A 25,436-nucleotide genomic window follows, 5' to 3' on the forward strand; every position below is an offset into this window, starting at 1 on the left:
ATGATTTCATTTCCACTCTCATGATAGGTCAACTTATGAGACCCTTGCTGTGCAAGATAGTATCTAAAAATAAGCATGTTTCTTATGGAAAACCTTTATCATACATTCCAGCCACATTATGATAAATTGATGTATGACATTTCTTTGCTTCCTTTGCAAAGTCAGGAAAAAGCTGATCTAAGTCTAAGCAGGGAACAAGGAGCATTGAGGTCACTCTCAACAGACCAGGCTGCCTGGGTCTGCAGAAATTTTGTCTGTTAAACTGTTCTGAGTTGAATTTGATAGAAACGTTAGGGAGATAATGGCCAAGAATGAAAAGCACCTACAGTATGAGGATATCTGAGCTGTGTCTGGATTTCCTTTCTTTGGAGTACTTTGAAAAATAAATTGTTTGAATGTTACAAAATGAACAAAAGGATTTTAGGACTGATTAGACAGAAGTAATACTGGTGTTAAAGTCAAATTTTGATGCCTTTTTAGTTAGATAGAATAATAAGTAATTGAAAAGTAATCTTAATATGATACCCTTGTTTAATCAAAACAGGTCTTAAATAACCAAAAATGTTTATGTTTACCACATTATATGATTTTGCTTTGTCTCAAATACACTGTAGCTTATTTGTGTCTTACAGAGTAGAACTGACTTTGTGCAACTAGTGTAACGTGCAACTACTGTATTACTGTGTTAGTCTGACATTCCTTATTGGTAGCAACACAATTTGCATTTTTCTTGCCTTCATAGCAAGACGAAAAGGTGAAAAGGGGTTTTTATATCTTTATAAAGGCATTAATCCATTGGATTTTCAAAAATAAATACTACTGTAGGTAGCCCAGAGACAAATTAAGTAGCAGCCTGATCATGCAGACTACTTGTTATCCATCACTGTTTGCAGTGCTTTACATGTCAGTAGTGATTTCTTATTTTCAGTATAAAGTTTCATGATCAAATGTCAGAAAATGCTGCACACATTTTAAAAACATTTTAAAAACACAGTACTGTATATGGTGGTTATGCACTGTATCTTATATAAAACAAGTATCTCATTAAAATATATTGTCAGTAGAGTGAGCAAAACCAGATCTCACGTACTCTGTTGTGCTGCTGCATTATCTTTTAATAAAATATCGAAACTCTGGCACTACATTATTTTTTTGTCTTGTTTTTTATCTTCCCAGCTTTGGTCCTTCCTAAAATGACCATCTAAAATGTCTGAAGGATTAAGGAAACAGCTTGAATTTCCCAGTTCTCTTATTCAAGCCCAGGTAAAGTGCAACAATTGTGTGGTGTGTTTCCTAAACCTCTATTTAAAGCAGTAATAATGATCTCCTGTTCGACCATTTCTGCAGGCTGTGAGGAGTCTTGTCGCTGCTGTGCTGAAAGAAAAAGGGCTGAATGAGAAGATTGCACAGTCTTCTAATCAGGTTAGTTCTTTGATACTGCTACAGCAATAAAGTCAGAATGCAGAATGGAAATCCTACAAGTCTCATTATTTTTCCATTCTGCATTCTGATTTTGTTGCTGTTTAAATGCTGGGGCCAAATAATAAAGAGATTGCAGTTCCAAAGGCTTCATTGCAAAGATCGTTTTCTGTTGCACACCTTTACAAACACAAGGAACAGAATGTGTCATAGAAAAGAAGAGCAGGTCACCCAGTACTGGGTCACTTTTAATGAATGACTCTATTTTCCTCCTGCAGAGCAACAGAGCATCTGATTATTTGCTTTGTAGAAAACAACCAGATAGAGAGGTGTTAGTGTAATAAAACATGAATCCTTGAGCTACTGTATAGGAAGTGAGATTTAATGAACACAGCTGCATTCTTATTGCCCACTAGTATGAAACTATTCCAAAATACCCTTGAATGGTTTATATGCTGCATGGATCTTGCATGTGATAATATTAAATTTGTAATATTTTGCCAGCACTACAGAACACAACAGAACTATTCATCTGCATGCGTGCTGATAAAAAAAATAAAATAAAGGATTTTATTTTTCCTAAATCATGTTCAGTGTTGTGTCAGAATGCATTGATTGTTTTTCTTACTTTTATCCAACAAAATAGTGCAGTGAAACTTTTTAATTTTCCTTCTTTTTGAAACACAAATGTTTTGACACGCAGAGCTACTTAAACACAGAGTAAGGGAGGTTTTCATGGTTCTACGTGATGGCCAGAACAGAAACTGTTGTTGTTATTTCATCTTTCCTGCATCTGTTAAATCTTGTGGAAGGATTGTAAAATTCCTTAAACCTAAGTGTAGCACACAGTCATGCATGATTACATGATGAAAGGTATCACTGGCTCTCACTGATGATTGTTAAGCCTCGCTGGTCCGTGGTCCTGTCCTGCTGTAACTTGTGCTGGTGAGTGTACTACACTGTGCCGCTGTATTTCAGAGCCCTGCCCTGGAGCTGCTCTGGGAGAAGTGCTGCAGCGACAGTGTGCTGGTGAGGTCAGCCTGCTGTGATGCTCTGGTGCTGCTAGTGGAACAGAACCATGCTGATCTTCAATATGTGCTCAACAGCATCCTCAACCTCATTCCCTCTGCCAGGTAAAGTTGTCCACTGGCATCATTAAATAGCAGGCTGTTGCTAATAGTTTATTCACAGGTTACTGTTGTAAGTACAAATTATGATTTTTGCTCATTCGGATCACCACCTGTGGATTCTGCTTTGTAATAAACCCGATTTTACTTATGAGACACTCTCATTTTCCTTTTTAGTAATGAATTCAGTACATATTTTCATTGGCTGGAGAACGTGGTCTTTATCTTTTACTGCTGTCTAGTTTGGAGACATTTGAGAGAAGGGCTTCACATATCATGCCCCATCCTGTGGAGGTGGTAAAATCTTGTTTTTTGGGCTGTATAGATACACCTGGAATTAGGTAGTAGTTTTTTATATATCACATGTATTTTACAGTTTGGAACAAGCTACCTAGCCATGGTCTAAAGCCAATACTTTGGCCTCATTCAGGAAGCGGCTGAATGAGATCAATGGATCAATTCACCACTAGCTTCCCAACGGGCTTGATGGGCCGAATAGCCTCCTCTCATTTGTATCTCTTGTGATGTTTTTAAATGCTGCCTGATTTCAGAAGCTTAGCAAGGCTGGGCATGGATAGTGCTGAAATGGTACTCCGGCAAGGAAAATGTTATTCGACCAGACTTTTACCTTTTGGACAGAATTTTCAAGCCAATGCTGCAGTATGATAATCGTGAACACTGTGCTGTAGGAGATCAGGTCATGCAGATATGTTAATCTGAGGTCCAGACTACTTGGTCGTAAAAGATCATTAAAGATCTCATGATACCGTTTACGACGAGTAAGAGTGTTAATTCTGGTGCCCTGGCTAAATTCCGTTGTTGGTTGGCATAATCTGTCATATCGTAAGCCCTCACTGAATTCATCTAATGAAGCAGTTTCTCTTTTCTCTACCTGATCTGCTCTGGAGTGGGGCCCATGATGGATAATAGCTAGTTGGTGCCACAGTTCAGTGGATGAAGTACTCCTCCTATATACATTATAAAGCAGTTCAGGATTATTAAGGATGAAAAGTATTACAGTACATAAATGCGGAGCAGTGGCTCTGTGGCTAAGGATCTGGGCCTGTTGCTGGAAGGTTGCCGGTTCAAATACCGCGGCTGGCAGAGGAATTCTATTCTGTTGGGCCCCTGAGCAAGGCCCTTAACCCCAACTGCTCCAGGGGCGCCGTACAATGGCTGACCCTGCGCTCTGACCCCAAGCTTCTCTCCCTGTCTGTGTGTCTGTGTCTCATGGAGAGCAAGCTGGGGTATGCGAAAAGACGAATTCCTTATGCAAGAAATTGTATAGGGCTAATAAAGAAACATTATCATTATTAAACATTATCACATTATCATAATTAAATGCAAGGAATTATTATATTCAAAATCACTCCAATTTCATATGCTCACAGGTGCTTTATATCAGGGTATTCCCTCAACATATTAATCTTCATATCTGAGTTGCAGTTGAGAAAGGATGAGAAGCCATACTCAAGTGAAAGCATTGAAGAAACAAGTGTAGCGATCCTGTTCTGAAACCATTGATATAGAAATTGTATATGTTTGTTGTACTCGGCTATAATGACTTAGCAGATGAGCTAAATTATTTGAAGAAGAGAAAATATTTTCTGACACTGCATCCCAGTAAGGACTGCCAATTACCTTTTCTGATTCTGTGTGGCATATATTGGTGACTGGAAAGGGGCTACTTTTAAACATGATACAAAAATTGTATAAAGAAGAAATGGGCCCCTTGTAATGTTAGTTGAGGCAATTACATGGGCAGGTAAAGAAGTAGCCTATTGTATCTTTTAAGTGTGAAGGGCCAAGTAGAACATGAGATATCTAAAATGAGATATTGCAAGAAGAGAGTTAGATTCCTTTAGTTTTTAAATGTGTGCATGCCATTGTCATTAGAACTATTGCCAGGTAAGACGGGTAAAACTAAACGAAAACTATTCCAAATACATAAAACCTTTGACATGTTGGAAGAATATTCTGAAAGTATTTCAGTTTTCTCTAGATGTCCACTGGTTCTGAGATAATTAAGTCCATCTCAGAGGAGATGGTGTTGACCTTAGGGTGAAAAAAGATAAGTAGAAGAAGAAATTTAATTTGCTTCATTAATGTCTCCGAAATTGGTCACCATCAGGTTAATAATTAAAAATCTATCCCATCAAAATCTCTAATCTGACCTAAATAAACTCGGCTTGAAAGCCCATTTATATTTGAAATGTCCAAGCTCAAATAGAGTGCTATAGACTTTTCAAATTAATTCTTGGTCATTTACCAGTGGTCACATGTAATCATAATCGACTTTTATTTGATTTGCAAAAAAATGTAGAACAGGTCCCTTTGTAAGAAAAAGTTTATGATCTACAACAGAAACAGAAAACAGGACAGAAAACTAGTTGATGACAAAAATAGAAACAAAAAAATATTTATTCCATTTTTCTTCAGAGGCTTCCATATAGTTGGAAGTAGTAATTGGACTACTATTGCACGTCCAGACAGCAGAATGTTATTGTAACTTTGTATTTGATGGATCTTACGTAAATTAATATTTAGTGAATATACTGTATGTGACCCAGGTTATTTCTGGAATGTATTCAGTTATGTCAATTAGGATAATTGTGACTTTGCTCTGTGCAGTGATATAAAGATTTCAGTATGATATTTTTAGACTATGTTAAGCTCATTATTGAATTTATTACTTGTTGTGTTGTGTGATGTCTGTTGCTCCTGACTCAGTGGGGGTATGACTAAATCTAGATGGCACTGTACAATATATTTACATGATCCCTTCAGCATTTGTCATATGCTTACGGTACATTCCCAGCTGGTTCAATCGTCAGTCTCTAAGGCATCCCCCAGCTCTTAAAGCTGCATAGTTCCTAGGCAGACAAACACATCTCCTGAGCCAAATTGGTCAGGTAACGCAGTAACTGGTCCACAGGTCCATAAAATGAATGAGCCATTTTATACACATTCACCAGCACATGCAAGTGAATTCCTGTATTGTGCTTGGTGTTTTGTTAGAGTATTGTCTATAAAGGGCTTCATTCTTTAATAATGCAGATTTTTTAATGCACCAACACCACTGCTGGAAAAATGCAATAAAATAATCAGTCACCTTCCATTCAGAATACAGAATCATATTCAATATACATTTTACTGTTCCACATTGTGTAGTTTTTTTAGATACATCTCCATGCAATAGAGTGCTGTTCAAAAAGGCATTGAAACATTGTAATGGGATTTTTAAATTCTGAATGTTGTGATGTTTTATTCTCTTTGTGACAGTGGAAATAAAATGTTAAGCTGACCACTTTATCTTTGCTATATAAGCGGATGTGTTCCCTGGTTAAACAGAATCTTAAAATTAAAGTTGGGGGAGAAAAAACAGACAGATTTAAAGTGTCAAATTCCCTACTGTGGGGCTGCTCTGACAGTTATAGTGGATGAAAGGAGAAGATTAAAGAAAGCTCAACCCACAGCCGTAGATAATTGATTTATAATGTATGAGCAGCAGCAGTAACAACCACTTGTCAGGGAATGTGAGTGGTGTGTCTCAGATCTGGTGGGCGACAGACCAGCTCTGCTTCTCCTTCCTCTGCTGTTCCCTAACCAAAAAGATGCTGCTGTTATTCTCTATTTGCTGAAGCTGCTTTTTGGCACTTCTTTTTTTTAAGTTACATTGGTTCTGGTTAGTGTAATGGGATCAGTTTGTCCAATTACATTCTTATATTTTATGTGTATACTAATTACAAACAATAAATTCATGTAGGGATAACTTCAAAAAGCAGTACACTATAGATGATGGCCTTCAGACATATAGTATTTGGACGATTAAGTAGTATTTTTACTATGAGCTCTATTAATTTTTCATAAAAAACATGACTTATAATCACAGCTCTAACGTGTTATAGTTAATCGTTAATAGTTTTGGACCTGTTTTTTGAAAGAACAAAGGTTTTGGGATAGTGGGCCTTGTTTTTAGGTAATTAGACACTCATAAAAGAGCCCTATCAACCTGCCTTTGACGTCAATGTGTAGTGTCCGTACTTAAATGTCAAAATGAAAATGGTTAACTTTATTAGAGAAAAGCAGGCAATTTTGAAGCTGAAATAAAAGAAAACCTCAATCGTACCCATGGCACAGAGATTGGGCATACCGGAATCAACATTTTGGAAAATACTGAAGAAGAAAGAAACCAGAAGTATATGTATAGAGCTGTCATGACTAGGTCAGCCAAGAAAAGACATTTATGGTTGATGAAAGAAAAAATATTATAGCTGTCAAAATAAACTCTAGAAATTGTCAGTGATTGCTAGCAACCTCCAGATTGCCGGAGTGAGGATATCTGAATCCACAGTTCTCAGAAGACTGAGACAGCAGAAATACAAAGACTACACCACAATATGTAAATCTATCATCAGCACCAAGAACAGAAAAACAAGATTAAAATTTGATGGGATATACCGTACAAAGATGAGAAAGGAAAGATTTTTAACGAGGTTTTATATACAGATGAGCCAAATATAAACCTTTAGCAAAGTGCTGGAAAGGTTACAGTATGGAGAAAAAAATGAACTGCAGATGCTCCATAGAACATCACCTCATCTGTGAAATTTGGCAGAGGTAACATCATGGCCTGGGCATACATGGCTACCTCTGGAACTGACTAACTCATCTTTATTGATGGTATATCTAATGATGATGGCAGCAGAATGATTTGCACTCAAATATCAAGTATGCATAATGCTCAAAGGAATTGAGAAAGCCAACCCAGTGAATTTCTTCAGAATAAACAAACGTGAACAAGGAGGCACAGATGAAAACTATGTGGCAGTGCACTTACAATGGCAACAGGAAAAAAATGTATTTGCATGAGATCTAAGGGTGCTAAACTAGGACACAAATAGATCGTTGGTTAGATTTAGCCACTTTTTACCTTGCATTCATATTTGGCTCTTATGTCTTAGCTGTTTATCAATGACTTTCTAATATGATTTGTTCACATTATGGAGACAAATTCCTATACTAAATACTAGCCTTATTCTAGCTCTTCCGCCTTCATGGTTTTGATGAGCTTGTGTTCCGCAGTAAAGCATTTCTGAACCTGCCGTTATTTTTTTTTACATATAATTTATTTTCATTTAACATATAAGCTTATCTCCCCAATTTCCACTTCAAGAGCCATCTACTCCTTTTCGTCCTGTGAGTACCACAGTGCAAAGGTCAGAGTTACCATTGGACTAGGGTTGCACTTCAAGCACTTCTGGCATGTGATACTGTATGTCACCAATATACTGTAAGTCACTGTTGTGCAATGAGGATATCATGGCTGATTGAAGGCTGCCCAACACCAGCCATATTTTGGCAAAATGTGGAATGGGATTGTGGGAATCTCAGAGATGAAGATGACATTCAGCAAAGTTTTCAATCACGTTTTACAGTAAACAGATTCCTTATGTAAGAAATCCAAATCTCAGGTGTTTTATGGATTAAGAGATTAACAAACTGTTGATTAGAAGATTTAAATAAGATCTTAAGATAGTTCATTCAATCAAAAAGCAGACTGATAATTCTTCAATCAGTGAGCTGTGGATAGGAAAGGATGGCTTTGTTTGTGTGGTGTTCTTGTGCTACGGATGAGACATAATTTGTCTTCATGTTTTACATGTTCTTAGTTGTGACTGAAATAACTTTTTGTTCCTTCACTTTCATGGTATTCATTACTACCACACTGCTGTTCTTGAGCTGTTACCTTGCTCATCTTGAGATGAATAGTGTAGTTTTCCAGACCATAAAATCCAGATTTGTAATGTCAGAGCTTTAATTCTTTTATATTACAGTTTTCATGGGAACAAGCAGTGCTGGTTGGGGATCACTTTCAGCTCAGTCATGTGATGTGAAGAACCTCTGCAGAATTCTTGAGAAACTAAAGGTTATCCCATACCCCAAAGTAGACTTAATTAACTGAAAATAAACATCAAACAGGCCAGCAGCCATATCACCCTGCAGCTCTCAACTGGCAGCCCACTGAAGCTAAGCAGGGCTGAGCCTGGTCAGTACCTGGATGGGAGACCTCCTGGGAAGCTATGGTTGCTGCTGGAAGTGGTGGTAGAGGGACCGGGGGCGTGCCGACCCTGCAGTCTGTGTGGGTCCTAATGCCCCACTATAGTGGTGGGGACATTATACTGTAGTGGGAGCCGTCTTTCGGATGAGACGTTAAACCGAGGTCCTGACTCTCAGTGGTCATTAAAGATTGCCGGGCATTTCTCGAGAAGAGTAGGGAGGTATCCCAGTGTCTGGGCCAAATTTCCCTCTTCGGCCTTTACTGTGGCCTCCAAATTGTCTCTATGTATGATTGTCTTGCACTTACTCTGCGATGGGCTGGCGCCCTGTCCAGGGTGTACCCTGCCGTGCGCTCGTTGCTTGCCAGGTAGGCTCCAGCTTCCCGTGACAATGTGTGGTATAAAGCGGTTTGGCAAATGACGTGACATGACATGAACATCCAACATAGGTAATTCTCTCTGTCTCTGTAATTAGCTGAATTTTTAATTGACAAAAGGAGTCCCTAGTCTCTTTGTACAGTATCTTTTGTGTTGTTATTAGTTACATTATATAAAATATATCTTATGTCACTGAGGTCAGGTGACCATTAAACTGTGCTGCTTTTGGTTTGTAGGGATTAAGTTTTTGCAGTACTGTATGTTTCTGTCACTAACTGTGGATCTTGCTCAGATAAGGTTTCTATATTGATTATTACTCTCCACAACCTCAAGGAAAGTCTTGCTCACATGTGGTTCTGTCTGTGGAAACTTTAAAAGAATGATTATATGTCGAGATAATAACATCACATTTGACGTTAATTATATTTTATTTTCACATTTGAATTATGATGTTTGTCATTTTCAAGTCAGTGTGGTATTTTAGCCATTGATGAGTGTAACACAGCCCATGGCAACTTAACTCTCTTATTTCTGTATACATGAGTATTTAGCTCCTGCTGTTGGGTGTACAGTTATTAAAATTCACTTTTTGAGGACTGCATTAATAATATTATTTAGTCAAAATAATATCACAAATGATTATTGTTGTCATTACTCATTTAGATGAAGCTTAAACACTGAAACATAAAATGAAATTTTGTGATGCATTGAAATATTTTTTGTTATAATTACTGTATATTTGTCACGCTCATTACACCTAGAGGGCGCTCTACGTTCCTTCTGTTCCTAGTTCCCTGTGATTATTCATGTCTTTCTGGTGTGTCTTGTTGTGTAGCCTATTTATTTCCTGCTTCTGCTCTGCTACTCGCTCAGCATTGTTGTTCAGTTGCCCTGAGACCTGCCTAGCACCAGGTCACTCCTGTCCTTGGCCTGAGGGCATAGGTTTCTATACGGCTTCTCCTGAACAGCTGAGCCCGGGCTAACCCCTGTCTTGCCGCTACGCATAGGGTCTTTATCGCTCTCCTGCCATTCCACGGTTGGTCCTGTCGGACTTACGTGATAATATTCAGTTGCCCTTTGATCTCAGAATAGTTGTATTCTCTGCAATTAAGTCTTCCAAAAAACCTGACTTTCCTGAATCAGTTTCACTTTTATATGTTGTGATCTGAATAAAATATACACAACATGAAATAGTTTCAATCAACAAATTAGGACTTTCAAACTGTTTTTCACCATTATAATGAGTAATCGATGGGTTAGGAAAATGGTACAAACATCATTAAACCATACAACCATTCTTTGATTTGAAACTTTTGTGTATAAATAACTTGGCTTACATTATACACACTAGACTTTACTCATCAATTTTAAAAACATGCTTTTTTATTCTTAAGGTTAATGAGCTCCCTCTGGCCCATGAATAGTATGAAACTTGGAAAACATGAGTTTAGTTGAACAATCGTTATGTTTTTCTTCTAATTTATAAAAATAATTTTATATGCTTTTAAAAAAGGATTGTTTTTTATGAGCCGTCTGTAATTTGAAAAAAATAGTCTGTTAGAATCTTGTTTTCTCAAATGAGTATTCACCTAATTTGATTTCATATATCAAAGAAACATTCATTTATATGTAAAATATGAAAAAGGAATCCTAATAATACATTAGAATTCACAGACAGTTGAAGGCTGTATCCTCAGAACCAGGTTTTGGATTTTGATAAAGCTACACCAGACATTATTGAAGAGAGATTGTAATTGATATGAATGGTGACCTACTTTTGTTTGCGATGCTGACAACTGGCATGTGAAATTCATATCCTTTTAAATGATTTCATATACTGCATGACTTGAGCTAAGCCCTCTAGAGCTACAGTATAGAAATGTGTAATACTGAAAGATATGAGCGATGGCAATTCCTGATTCTGAAAGGGAAACAATAGAAATTATTCATGTTTGTCTTTATGAACAGAATTTTAATATTGATGAAAACACTGCAGTATTATTCTTGCGGAAACAAGGAAAGGTTTGATTTACTATAGCACTCTGAAAATAGCACAGAAGGTCAGTTAAGGATTTTGTATTAGATGTGTAATTACTTAATTGGTATCAAGATGTGTACTATTTTCTAGAGACTATTATTAGATGTCATAGCAGTATAGCATGTTATATATAACATAGCAGTATCCATTGTCTACTGAATATCTCCTGCAGAATTATGTTTTGCGACTTATATTTTAAGTCAAATTTGCAAAATGACAGTGTTTTCAATATACTGTATATTAGTGGAAGCACTGAGACAATATAAATGATTTTTGATTGATTTCTGATTGTGGTCAAATGTATACTTTTGAAGACTGCAAATAAACCTGCGTGAATCCTGGTTTGTGTTGCAGTTACTTCAATAAAATCAAACAAATTAAAAAAAAAGAAAAAATGGAAATAAATCAGCAATACTTTAAGTATACTTATTCAGTTTCAGAAACTAAGCAAAGGAAATAAGGTTTCCATTAAAATGTGGTACGAAGGCATAACAATTTAAACATCTGATTCAGCACAGCACCAGATTATCATCTTCTCACCATGAATATGCGTGAATCTTCTGATTCAATTAACCATTTCATTTTGGCAGCAATGTGCAAGGTCTGATAAAGGTGATTGGGAAGTTGCTGCAGATCCAGTCGTTGCAACACCTACAAGATGGAAAAGCAGTCTGCTGTCCTTATACTATAAGGTGAGTTGGCTTTTTCAAGTCATTATGGTATGAGGAGCAAGTTTGAGTGCTAAATTAAAGCCTATGATCTCCACATGGAGTGTTTTATTAAATGGTTTCAGTAAATAGACCTTTGAAAAGTGCACCATGGCAGTAATGTGGCAACTGAGACTAAAAGATGAATCTTCTTTTCCAAGAGTACAATATATATATACACATTTCGAAATATTTATGTGGACTGTTAACTTTCAGACACCTTGATGCAGTTGTTTCAGGGAATGTCACGGAAGAACAAAGCACAAGGTGTATTAACCATTCTGCTGAAGTGCAGGCCAAAAAATTCTATTTTACTTGGACCTTGCTGTTGATTTCCATTCAGAGGTGACAGAGTCACCTTGTTAGTATTGATAAACAGGGTTCATTTGACTAATTCAGTAATATAAGCCACAATCGATTGGCTAGTATCTAATTGATTTAATTTTACAGGAAAAGGTTTAACGGTTGGTTGTACTGAGAAGTGGGGTGCTGTACGCATACTGAACTGAAGGATTCTTTGTTTACAGCTGTTGCAGACGGGCTTGGTAGCTGTCTGCAAAGTACCCTCTGCCTGTTAATTGTTTGAAATGCTGCTTAAATAACTGCTATCTCTTATGAGAGTCATGCGGTAAATCAAATTGAACGTCTCTTAGGTTAAGAGATTTTTCCAAAGGTTAAGGTGAACCAAAGGTTAAGCACCGCTTTCAAGCGGCGTCTCTTAGCTCATGATCGTAATGCAGAGTGTCAAGGCGGCGATGGTGCCATTACACTGAGGGAGCTGACCTGCGTGGGATTGCGGTCAAGCAGTCAAGCATGCTGTATCTTGGAAGCGCAAACGTATTCATTTTTCAAACTTCAGTGTAAATCTCCCAGGACTTTGATGTTGGCCTCTTTGCATTGGCATCTTAAATCAGCTACTGTAAGACAATAAATATTAGAACAAATATTTTTTCCCTTTTGGAGAAGATTAGTAGGAAAGATCTTTTGCTCCAAACAACAGGGGGCTATGTTGGGTCTATGAGTTGTGGTACAGCTTAGCTTTAATTGTACAATAAACATGATAAACTGTGACATTCACAATATTTAGCATTTGTTGAGCACTGTTGAAGCTCAATAATAGAAATAGATGCCAAAATGTGACATCAGAAATCCTTTAAATCATTTTTAGAAATATGCATTAAGCGCATTAATAAGTGCATTAAGACATGTGACTAAAATATATTTTTAAAAAGAAAATATTAAAAGCATGAAAAACATCAAATGGAATCCCTAATGTTTTTCTTACATCATTAATGGTTTTGTAAGTACAGACAAAAGCTGCACTTATCAGAAAATATAGCCGATTCATAACGTGAGGGTTCTTTGCTAAATGTGTATGCATTAGTCTTTGCAAATAGTGTTGGTTGCTGGATTGTATTTGAGGCTTGGGGGCTGTCTGGTAGCACCCTGTGTGGTGGAGGCTATGTTTCAGTGCCAAAAAAAGATAACGAGTTTGACTGCTTTCTCATCTGCTACCCGGGGATCATATGAGCTGGACAGTTTTTACCATAGATCTCAAGGTAGCTGTAAGATGAAATTACCCTTTCATGTCTGTGTCATCCCAGCTTAATTCAATTTTGTGTGAAATATGTTTATATGGTTTCCGTATGAATTTTTCTATAAATTGCAAGAGCAGTTTTTTTTTACCAAAAGGTTACTTACCCTTGCCTGGAGCTATTTTTCTTCATATAGAGTTTCGAATGTGTCTTTTTTTTCTTCTCCTGAGCAAAATGTCTTTGCTAGGTTGAAATGTAGAAGTGTATCCACCTACCTTTAGAATTAGGTATGAAACTCCAAGGGCACACTAACTGGAGGAGTAGATTTATCATTTTACAGCCACCCAGGAGAAATTTGCATAATTCATGTCCTTTTCTGTTGGTGTGAGAGTCCTACTTAATTGACTATGATTAAATTAGTTTTACACATTTTCTTTTAAGGGCAGGAAAGAGGATGTTAAACTTTAGGTCGCCCTAAGCTATGAGTTTAAATATTTACTCCTTGTTCTTGTATGCACAGAACTTTGCATTAATTACCTTTTAATCATCCATCCATCCATTTCCTAAACACTACACCTAATTCAGGATCGCAGGGGAGCTGGGGCCTATCCTGGCAAACAATGGGCACAAGGTGAAATACACTATGGACCAAAGGCCAGTCCATCTCAGGGCACACACAGACACAGACATGTACACACTCACACGAGGCCAGTTTCCCCAGAAACCAATTAACCGTCCAGCATGTCTTGGGACTATGAAGAAACCAGAGCATCTGGAGGGAACCAGAGAAAAATATACTAAAATCACGTAGATGGCACCCTAGGTATGGAATTAAATCCAGGATCCCAGTGGTGCGAGGCAGCACTGCTAACCACGAAGCCGCCGCGCCTCCCCCCTTTTAATCGTATTCAGTGGTGTCATATTTTTTACGTTGTGTATACAGTATCACTGTTTCTTGTGTGCTTGCTTATTTGATACTTTTTTAACACATAATCTTACCATTCCTATCATAACTTCTTAAAAACTTTAATAAGAGGAAAGTAATTTTCAGTAGTTTTTCTTCTCATCCACTATTAAATAATAACTGTTAACATAGGATGAAGTATGATCACTGATCTGTAAAACACAGGAAGTGCAAAAGGCCTTTAAGAATGTGGTATGTGGTATAAATACCTTGTATTGACCATCTATCCATTACCAGATAGTCACTTATTTGTGGTTAAATTGACATGTAAAAGGTCTTATTCTTTTACTTGTGTGAGCATATTTGCATTTGTCCTGTCAAGTGTTATTCTTCCTGTGAGGATGGACTCTTGCAGGGAAAACATTTTAAAAGATGTTGAGAATCTCCAGTACCTTTTGTTCTTAAAGTATGAATCAATTGGAAGAGTCATTATAAAAAGCTCAGAGACAGGAACCTGTTTCATTCCAGACTTACACCTCATTTCAATGCTGACATTTCCTGAACTTGCATTTGAACTGGTAAGGACCAAGGTCAACCTGTCAGGTACCTTTCTCATTTAGTTTTATTCTTAAAGCAGTTAATAGTGTGTGTGTCTGCTGGCTGGGCGTGATTGATGGCCTGCATTGATATGTGGGCTGGATTTAAGCACTTTACAGTGGCACGTTTGCTGTGGGAAACTCAAGAAGAGAGATGGTCACTGAGATTGTGGGAGTGCGCTTTGTTCCCCTGACTGACAGCTTGTAGGTGAATGAGGCCATTAGTCCTTTATACCTTGGACTTCTGACTTGTGTTCACAAAGATGAGCTTGAAGATTGATATTATGCAATGGTTACTTTGAGAAGCTCAATTTGTTTTCCCTTCTCTAGCAAGTTCTGCTTATACTTTTGTAAGTTTAATAGTAAGTAAATATTTTTATTTAGCATATTTTTTTCTGTTATGGGGTAGATAATTTAGTTCAGACTAATATATGAGCCATGAAAACCACTGACTGAAGAATTCACATGCGAATTGCAATATTTATGTGTTCCACCATCACAGGCCATTATCATGTTTTCCACCATGGGATTGCCCTGACTTGAATTAAAATAATATTGAGAGGAAACTGTAAGTCAGCGTGTTTTTGTTGCACCTTGTTTATTTAAACTGTGAGTATAACTTAGTAATGTCCCCATTCTATTCTCATAACAGAGGGTATCCAGTCTTGGGCTGTACTCTAGTGAATAGGAGGAAGAAATGGCAACAGGTGTTGGCAATAGATTTTGTCTGTGCTGCTTTACTCATTTATTATTACTATATGAAGATTAAAATAATCATCATTATTTGTTTGGCCCTTACACACGTCTTGAAACAATGAATCTATTTTTTTTCCAAACAGACAGATGTGGTTTCCTTAAATTTATTGGAACCCGGATTTAGTCATTTATGAAACAAAGTGTAAAGAATGGGAGTTCAGTATATGCCCTATTTAAGAAACCCGACTAAATCCTGACTGAGTGGTGCAACAAAGTCATTAGCCAGTCTAGCAAAGTAAATACCATTTTGCTCACTTATCCCTGTATCATGTGCAGTGGTGTTTTATTGGATTGAAGATCATAGCACCCATTGATCACAATGCATCACATTGACATGTTTATATATGCATTTATTTCTTTCATTTAATTTTTGTTTACTGTATTAAATTACGTCCATTATTAAAATAAGATCTGGTACTGATTATTTATCATTCAGATTCCTGTTAATACTTTTCAGTGTATCTGTTTAACAAAATTCTACCTGCTTAATCTTTAAGCCTAAATCACAGTTTGAGACGTTATGATGCACAATCTTTATTTTTGGGTCACAAAAACATCACTTCCTTAAAATGAAAAGAAAAGCCTTCAAAGTGACCTGATTTGGATTATATTCATTACTTCACAATTGGTTGAAGAAGTTCCAGTAGGTAACTGCATGCATAGGCTGCAAAGGAACAGGAAAAGAGACACAGGAGAGGTAAAGGAGCCTTCTTGTACAGTCCAAATGTTGTCTCTTTTCTTTTTTTTTCAGCATGGTACAGTACAAACCTTTACCTGTTACTTCACAATTGGTATTTTTCTGTTTACAGATTATAAGTGTGCATTCAAAGCTTGTAACTTGTATTTATTATACATCAACTACATTTCTTAGAAAATAATTGCAAATGACATAAAATTATAATACTGTGTGGTCTGATTATCTGTGCAATCTGTAAAGTTAGTTTCATTAACACCTTTTCCTTTCATTTTACAACAGGACCCTTTTCTTTGTCCTGTTTTAAATATTTAATAGAAAACATTAATACTGTACATTAATGTTATGTTACTCATATACTTTCTGGTTCACCAGCAGCAATAATTTTTATTCAGCAGCTTATCCTGCAAAAGGTAAAGAGTGGACTTTCACTCCTTTGATCAGTGGGGTAGAACATGCTTAAGTTGCAATTCTTCAGTTTCAAAATATGGTTTCAAACGGGGTGTAGAATCTGATCTTTAGAATTTCCTTGGCTGACTCTTCCAAAACACCTTTGTTTTCTCTAGCTGAATGTCTTTTTTACCATCCTGAGTAGTCAGAGATCTGAGTATCTGTCTGAGATAGTTTTCACTGGCTTCATGTGGTTCCTGGTGTGGAAGCTGGTGGAGTGTAAGGTAAGATTCCTATGGTTTTGAAGATGGAGTCCTGTTTGTCTGTGTATGATGTATTTGACAATCCGATTATCTATGGTTGTAAATTTGAATTTTGTGCAGAAACCCTCCACATCCATATGTTACCATCTTGGAAAACCGACCAGACTGCTGGCCAGTCCTTTTGAGGGAGATTGGCGACTACATACAGCAGTGCATTAAAAAGTAAGTGCTCTACACTGTTGTTTAACAACAGGTGTGTGAAATCATTAAACATCACAAACATTCAGTTGCTTTTTACAGTGTTATTCAGCCACTTTTCAGACTTTTTTACTAAATCATTAGATCGTTGTTTTTTTGGTCATTTGATGAAAAAGTAGTTTGATTTGTATTTGTACCATTAGCTGAACCTTGTATAACTGTGATAATACTGTGTAGTTCAAAGTTAAGGCTAAGGTTCGATTTGTTTGATTTACATACACATTAATGCTGTGTCAGGAATATGATTAATGATCCCCAAGCAACCTGAGCGAGCTTGAGCAAATCTGCAAAGAGTAATGGGCAAAACATCCACCAAGCTTGTGTGCAAAGCTGGCAGAGACATACCAAAAAAGACTTGTGTGGCTATAATAGCTGCCAACTGTTCTTTCAACAAATATTATTTTCAGGGGTCTGAATATTTATGCAATCAACGCATTTTTCTGTTTTAGATCTTGTTGAAATTTAATGTAGCTACTGTTGGTCTTAAAAGTCTTTAATTTGAGCGTTCAGGTACTGAATATTAATTTAAAAGTCGTGTTTACATAATTTTGTAATTTCACAAAATGGGACACCATAGAAAGGTCTGAATACTTCTACAAGACATTTTCTATAGCAATATAAATTATTTTAACAATGTGTTCTTTCACTGTAAGGTCATAAGTGATAACACAGAACCATCAATATGAACATGCAACCTGTTGCCAGAGTGCAGTTTCATCACTTAGCTTCCCTGCTTTATGGAGTTGTACCCTTCCATTAACAATCGTGACAGCTGTTTTAGTCGGACTTTGTCGGACTTTGTACAGCAATTTGCAGAAGGCACACTTTCTTCTAATTTAAGCAAATAGTGATTGAGGTGGTGTTGCACTATTTACGTGGGGGAGCCAAAAGTTGGATTATGTTTACCACATTTGAAAAATGTAACCATGTGGCAAATCTTAATAACATTAATTTCTTTTCAGAAGTTTAAAGTTTTTTCTTCTTTTCATGCATTCAGCTGTTTTTAGTTAATTAAAGAGCAGTAGTGTGATCATTCAGTTCAGTATATAAAAGTGTTACACATTATGCTATATATTGCACAGTTGTAGAACTCTTACTATATTTTATTTGGCCAGCTTCACTTAATTTTTGTCTATTATACTCCTACCGTACAGAAAATAATCATTTTAGATATTACAATCCTTATACAGTACATGCAAAAAAACTGAGGTAAGGTGAAGTTGTTGTTGTGCAGATGAAGCTTGTCAGAGTATTCTCACATCTGACAAGATGAAAATGATGATGCCTTCTTCTTGCTGTAGAATGGAGCCTGCCTATGTGGCCATGCTGCCTCCATTCCTCAGGTATGTGTACTGTGAGCCCCTGCACTTACCTGAGCATGCCGAGTTCAGACAGAACCTGCTCAGAGTGCTGGTGCCACACTGCCAGGAAAAAGGCGAAGAGAGTGAGCCTTCCTCGGTGGCGCAGTGTGTGATTCGCTCGCTCTTCGATCTGATCCCACATCTCCAGGTAAGCTTTGGGGGACGTTGCTTTCTTTCAATTTGAGGTGAAATGGAAGTTTTGGATACTTAAGGAAGTCCATCTCCTTTTAACTGTAAAACATTTCTTTTGTGCCCCAGTATGTTGAGATGTCATAAAGTCACTTCAGACACCAACGATTTCACCTCTGATTTAAAAGATCGAGCGATGCTGATGTTCACAATAGGGGTCAATGATGGGAGGAAAATCCACTAAAGGCTATTTGGCCTTAGCAGATGTTAGATGACAAGCATGACAATGAAGTCGCATTGAATGGCGACTCCAGTCAGTACACACTCAAACAAGAGCCTCACTCACCTGATTCCATTATAATAGTGCAAGAGTCAAAGTGTAGGAGTGTGTAGGAAGGACTAGAACACATTTCATTAACTGACATGAATTTGTAGATATCACACACTCTTGTAAATAGGACATGGTAAGCTTGTAAGCGATTCTGGCCTTGTGTTGTTGGTGTTAGTGTTCTGTGCCGTCTCTCTCTTCTCCCATGTTGCAGTGTCTCCACCAGTAACATCTTATGTCTTGTCTAGTGATGGCATTTTTTAATTGAAAAGGAAATTGGAATTGAAAGAAGGGTGAGAGCTGTGTCACTATGTAGCAGCTTCAGGGTGTGATTTGTGAATTATCATGAAAATGTAGTTGTGGTTTTTCTGGGGGGGATTTGGAGGTTTTTTCATTCCTGTGTGCAGAATTTAAAGCCTCACATTTTTTTGGCCACTGTACTCCGGAGTTCAGTTTTTCCTTTGTTACCGGATCAGTTGCCATTGACAATAAGCAAATGGTTGAAATTACAGAGTGACCCAAAGATGACCTATTTGTAATGTTGGTGAATAGAGAGGAACACAGGGCATCTGTCTGTCTTCATCTGTATCTCTAGAGATCTTGGGTTTGTGTTTCTAAAAGTAAACTGTGGGTTACTAGGAGTGTTCAAAAAACGAATTTGGTTAGGAGTAGGGGATGGATTTCTGTTTTTTTGCTAAAATAATAAATACATAGTATTTTTAAAATAAATATGAATTATAATAGTAGTAATAAATAATAATAGTAATAAGTAGTATTTATTAATGAAGAATGAATCTAAGTATAACAAGCACTAAAAAATATAGTTCATACAGGCTTTGCCTACTTGAAGACTAGCGACTTTACAGTCTTTTACAAAAGAATATTATAATAGTTATTGTAGTTTAGAAATGAACAAAATTAACACTATCATCTTGTATTATAATGGTAGAAGCACAAACGTTATAAGCATCCTATCGCAAATGTGTCAATTCATAATGTCCTCTTAATCTTCAAGCATTTACAGGAGGAAAAAAAAGTAAAAAATGAGTGATACACAAAAGACAAAAACATTTAATTAGTTTACGTAGTCAATAACAATGTGTTTTGTTTCTTTAGGTTGTCACTGTAACTCAAGTGGTGGAGCTGGGTCTGTTTGTGAAAGAGCTCTCCTCAAATTTGCTGAAACATGCCAAGTTTTGGAAAACAGAGCTGTGCCAGCTGTCACTCCAGCTGCTGTGTGCCTGTGAGCTCAACTTGAGGATCACTGGCGAATTCTCAGCTTTGATTGACCTCATTGAGAATCATCTTGAGGTCTGCTCTGAGGTGAGGAGTGACACGCGTGCTGGGCGATATGGGAGTTCTTAAAACAGCCTTTACTTGCATGGATGGCCAGACATTCAGTTTGTGAAGTGGGTTTAGTCTTGCTGTAGTGTTGTGGTGATGTGTTTTGATATGGCAGAATAAATCAAGCCCCAGTAAGAACTTCCATTTCATGACAAGAGCAGTCAGGAAAAGCTACCTTAGAGATTTCTCACTGTTTGATACATGTTTGCATTGCAAGAGTAGTTGGAAAAATTTACAGGAAATATCAAAAGGGAAATATTATGGTAAGCTGTGGGTCATCGGTTTAGTGAGTCATGCAGCTGGGAGATTTGAGATGTCTTCTGCACTGATGTGGCTGGGGACACACAAATCATCCAGTTTGCAATTGGTTGGCACTGCTATAATGAGATTTACTTGGCAATGACTAATGTCAGTTCCACATGTGGTAAATCCACTAAAATTTGATTAATTCTGTGACCTTTCAGCTGTAACTAAATGGAAGGGTTCAGAGTTTTGTTCACTATGTGTGAACTTGATTTGTTTTGATTTGATTTGTTTTTAAGAATCACTGGTCATTATATTGATTGTCCAGAAAGAGCTACACTGGCTACTACACTTTCAAGAGCTGGGTAGGGAGCATGGACTAATACATCTTTAGTTCCCCTTTAATAACTAACTCTGCACAGGTATTACTATATGGAAGACAGGGGAAAGAGATATTTTCCTCTTGGGTGCAGTATCTTGACCACATTTGCTGACATTTTTGTATAAGAGGAAATAGGATCTTTCAGTGTTAAACTAACAGAAATTTCAATAGCAGTGTTGTTTTTTTGGAGAAAAATGTGAAATTGAGAGCTCTTTGACTTTCACTTTGCTTCCATGGGTTTTCATTTAATGGATTTATTTTTTGATAGCAGTATTATAATTCTGTACAGTGTTTTATATATACTGTATATATACAGGTATATATTTATTTTCTACGTTCATGGAATTTTTGCTTGCATGCTATGTTCTTTTGCTTCCTTGTTTTTTATCAGTAGTTCTACAAATTAACATATTTTAAAATATCTTTTTGGTTTAACGGTTTGTGTTTCCAGCTTGAATTGTCGCATTTGCACAGTAGTTTCTAAGGTAGAATCCAGTTCACTGTCTATGTGACAGCCAATGTGAAGTTATCGTACAGTATGGTTTGCCTCAGGCTACAGAAAGTCTTAATACTGACAATTCTAATAATGTTAAATACCAAGGCCAATTTTCATGTTTACCTGGGAAATTTAATAAAGTGGATGAAAAGAACCCACATTGTTCTTAGAACAAAATATAGCAGTATGTCATTGTAAAATATTGGTGGAAGTAAGGATAATTTGCTCTCAAGCAAACCACTGATAGCTTTATAGACACAGGTGTGTCCCCCCAATTTTCTTGTACAATGTATCATTGTGATTATTTTTAAGGTCAGTCTGGTTGTGGTGAGATCAGCGTGACTCCGTGTGAGGTTATTAATTATTTGTTTTACATTTCTTTTTTCTTTTTCTACAGATAGTTTTTTATGTTATTTTTAGGTGTTGATAATTCAGAATCATCAAACATTGAAAAGCTCAAAGTTTCCATCTAAATAAAGCTTCAGTACGTTTCCAATATAGTTGGTGGAGAATATAGTACTGGCTTGTCTACATAAAGCTTAACTGCTCAACTTGTAAGACCAAACAATAACCTTAGGATTGTGCATGGGGAAACATTCATTCCTTTTTTTCAGGCCTGGCATAATATATGAACATAAGAAAAAATCCAAATGAGATGAGGCCATTCAGCTCCTCTAGGTTTTTTTTAACTGTTAGCATTTAATTGATCTGAAGCGTTTCATTATTAAGATTATACAGTACATAATTACATTACCATTATTACTGTAAATCACAAAACACATCTCTGTAACCTGTGATGTTCCTAGAGACTTTTTCTATGACACTTATGATGTTTTCAGCATCTTTGTCAGGTACATATTGTCTGTATTTTTTACTTCTGCTTTCAACTCAGCCAAATCTACCATTAAAGTTCTACATAGTTCAACAGCCCATATACGGTAGTTCAGCACGGTGGTACTATATTACTGTACATGTTTTGTAAATTGTCTCAAGATACAGAAAAATACCTCATATCTGCTAATCATGCATCCAGAAACATCAGGCAATGGGAAAAACTAAAAAAAAATATAACATAAAAATAAAAGTTAAAAAAAAATCCCTGCGATAACGTAAGTGAATGCACCACAGTGTTTTACTTACCTCCCACCCAGAAGCCTAAACGCATTTAAGTATAAATGTGCAAATACTTTCATGTTAGGTATTAGGGGATTAGGGGATGCCAGGGGATTGTGAGTAACATTTTTTTTGTTTTACCATATTTACATTATTATATTACATCACTTAATTTGATTTTTTTATCATTTTGGTGTTGTCCTAATAATTTTGCTTTTGGCTAGGTGTCATTGTATTATTTCATCTCACCTATCTGAAAAATCATTGTATCCGGAGTTAGCCGAGTTGAAAGTGGGAACCCCTTCCCACTGTTTCTTCCGGATACAAGGGAGTTTACTGTAGTTCAGTTTTAAATAAATAACTCAGTTTAATAACAAGTCTTTCCAAATTCATATATAGTACAATTTTCCTTCAGTATTCTATACAATGACAAAGGTAGAAGGCACTGGTTTTAAAGAGACCATTTTATTTCAGATAAGTCATTATTTATTCAATTACAAGTACTTCATGGGTAAGCATGGGCCCAAGATACACTTCCTGCCCTTTCTGCTTTGCACTCATTCTCTGTTATTTTAGTCATCTTTTCCCTCTTTATCGCCACCATTTTGATCCTCAAACTTTAATTTGAAATGGTCTTCCTTGAATCTGCCAAAAACCTAGAAGACAATGGTGGTCCGTCTCCTCTAAGAACCTTAAATTTATCATAAAACCTTAGATCAACATAAACTCCTTGCTCCTTCTCATGCATTGCTTCTTCTGTTTCAATGTGATTATAGTTTAAATATTAAAATTATTCACTTACATCATTTGTAATTCTAACAACATTGTTGGAAGAGATGCATAATTTTGTATATATTTATATCTTGCTAATAGCATGCTGCTGTAGCACTTTGATATAATTCACTGATGGATAAAGAACCATTTATTTTTAGGAACAAGTAATAGGTTTATTTCATGCTGAAAAGAGAAGAAAGAAAACGCAATGTTTCGGCTACGCCCGAAGAAGGCTCCACAGCCGAAACGTTGTGTTTTCTTTCTACTCTTTTCAGCATGGAATAAACCTATTACTTGTTCCTTTGCAGCCTACGCATGCTGACGCAGCTACCCACCTGATTTATTTTTAGGCTGTGTAAAAACATTTATGGGGTACAGTCTACTTCAAAGAAAGTTTAAGCTAAATACAGAAATAACTTCCATCAATTTTAATAAGTACCAATCACGTTTGAAAACTCTACACTATTACTAGCATTTGTAATCTCTGAAATTACATCCATCTGCCTTCTTCAGAGGGTTGAGGCTACCAGAATCTGACTAGAGTGCAGGTCAGGACACGCACTGGAGGGGAAGCCAGTCTATTACAGGGGACACTGGGAGTAGAGACACCGGTTAACCCAGTTAGCCCAGTCAACACATGTTTTGAAAGTATGGAGAAACCAGAGCAACCATGGGGCAACATGCAGATTCCACACAGAAGGTGTGCCAAGCTGGAATCACACCCAAGACCCCATAGCTGCAGGTAGTAGTGCTAGGCTTTACTACCCACTATGAGACACTTTTTTACAGCGTATTGTAGCAATTCTTACAACTAAAAAATGTCAGATTTTTGTTGGAGAGAGTTTTATTGAAATATATCTGCCTTAGCGATTGTCTGTGTTGTCCAGAAAGCATTATATTGTATGAAGGAATTTTTGTTTTTATTGCAGGACTTCCCATCTGAGCAGATGATAACTGGACTAGCGTTGCTCCTGCTGAAGGCTCCTGCAACACAACAGATTAAGATTCTTAACCTTGGTATGAGAAAGCCTTTTCACAGCTTAGGGCATGTAACTGAAGTTTAAAAAACTTTAGTAGCTGTGAGATGTTTTTATTTTGGCACTGCATTTTTCTACTGAAACGTCCGTAATTCATTGACTATATCAACAAAAGATTACTTTTCCTCTGCAGCTTTCAAGATCATCACCTCTTCTGAGATGCCGGTGTTACCTGCAGCTGCCCCTGTACTGGTCCTTCCCTTACTGCAGATTCTGTCTTGTACTGCACTCATGGAAGCTTTATCAGACAGCCAGGTCAGGGAAAGTAATCAGCACCTGGCTTCAACTCTCCTGCAGACTGTGCAAGGTCACACCTTCAGTCAAAAAGAGGTACTGCAACTCCATTTTGCTGGTGATGTTTCATACTTGCACCCTAATACACATAATAATGCTTCTTTTTCATGTGTAAACACTGAGATTAAAGGAAACAGATTGCTTAAGAACAAAATCACTCTTGGCTGGATTGTGGATTAAATGTGGTAAAAAAGGAATTAACATTTAAAACCTTGAGGGTTTACATGTGAGACTCTCAATTCGAATGCAAAAAGCATTTAGGAGCTTGTTAATAACAGCACTAGAGCATGTTAGTTATAAAGTACTTTGGAATTTATAAGTGAACCAACTAACTGGGTGATGAGAAATTCCAAGTATAAATTATAAAGAGTTTCTGGATTTTATTTGCGTTTGTTTTATTAAGTCATTTAGCTAGTAAATTTGCTTATCTGAGCTCACTGTAAGTTCTGAAGGGTTGGTGAGGCTGTAAAGGGAGCAGATTGTTACGAGGACATCATTTGTAAAGCAGTGAGGTTTTTAAACAAGCACTGTGCATGCATGTTCAGATGTTGTTATTAGTGTGATCTGCATTAATGTTGTGTACTTAATAACTCCAGCTATTACAATGAAACATATGTAATATGTAAATGATACATTCCATCTTGTCCTTGCCTTTTTTCTTTATAAATAATCTAATTTCAGACTGATTAATGTTTACGACTTAAGAGTTTCTCAAATGAAACATAACTGATGATTTCAAAGAAACTATCTTGCATGCTCTTGATATATTTTAAGTGTGTCCTGTGTCCTATTTATTATTAAAATACTCTTG

General features: G+C 36.8%; 1 protein-coding gene across 1 annotated transcript in view; it reads left to right on the forward strand.

Annotated features, from left to right (window-relative positions):
- focad (focadhesin) overlaps nt 1-25,436 on the forward strand; it is a 93,731-nt gene that overhangs the window by 3,833 nt on the left and 64,462 nt on the right. The window contains exons 2-10 of the mRNA XM_088913231.1: nt 1,177-1,263; nt 1,348-1,422; nt 2,398-2,552; nt 11,612-11,713; nt 16,987-17,088; nt 18,426-18,633; nt 20,059-20,265; nt 24,224-24,311; nt 24,465-24,661. Coding sequence (XP_088769357.1) covers nt 1,207-1,263; nt 1,348-1,422; nt 2,398-2,552; nt 11,612-11,713; nt 16,987-17,088; nt 18,426-18,633; nt 20,059-20,265; nt 24,224-24,311; nt 24,465-24,661 — 1,191 coding nt within the window. The 5' untranslated portion in view covers nt 1,177-1,206. The remainder of the gene's footprint in view (nt 1-1,176; nt 1,264-1,347; nt 1,423-2,397; nt 2,553-11,611; nt 11,714-16,986; nt 17,089-18,425; nt 18,634-20,058; nt 20,266-24,223; nt 24,312-24,464; nt 24,662-25,436) is intronic.

The sequence above is a fragment of the Atractosteus spatula genome, chromosome 1 (assembly GCF_055471065.1).
Source record: "Atractosteus spatula isolate fAtrSpa1 chromosome 1, fAtrSpa1.hap1, whole genome shotgun sequence".
NCBI classification, from domain to species: Eukaryota; Metazoa; Chordata; class Actinopteri; order Semionotiformes; family Lepisosteidae; genus Atractosteus; species Atractosteus spatula.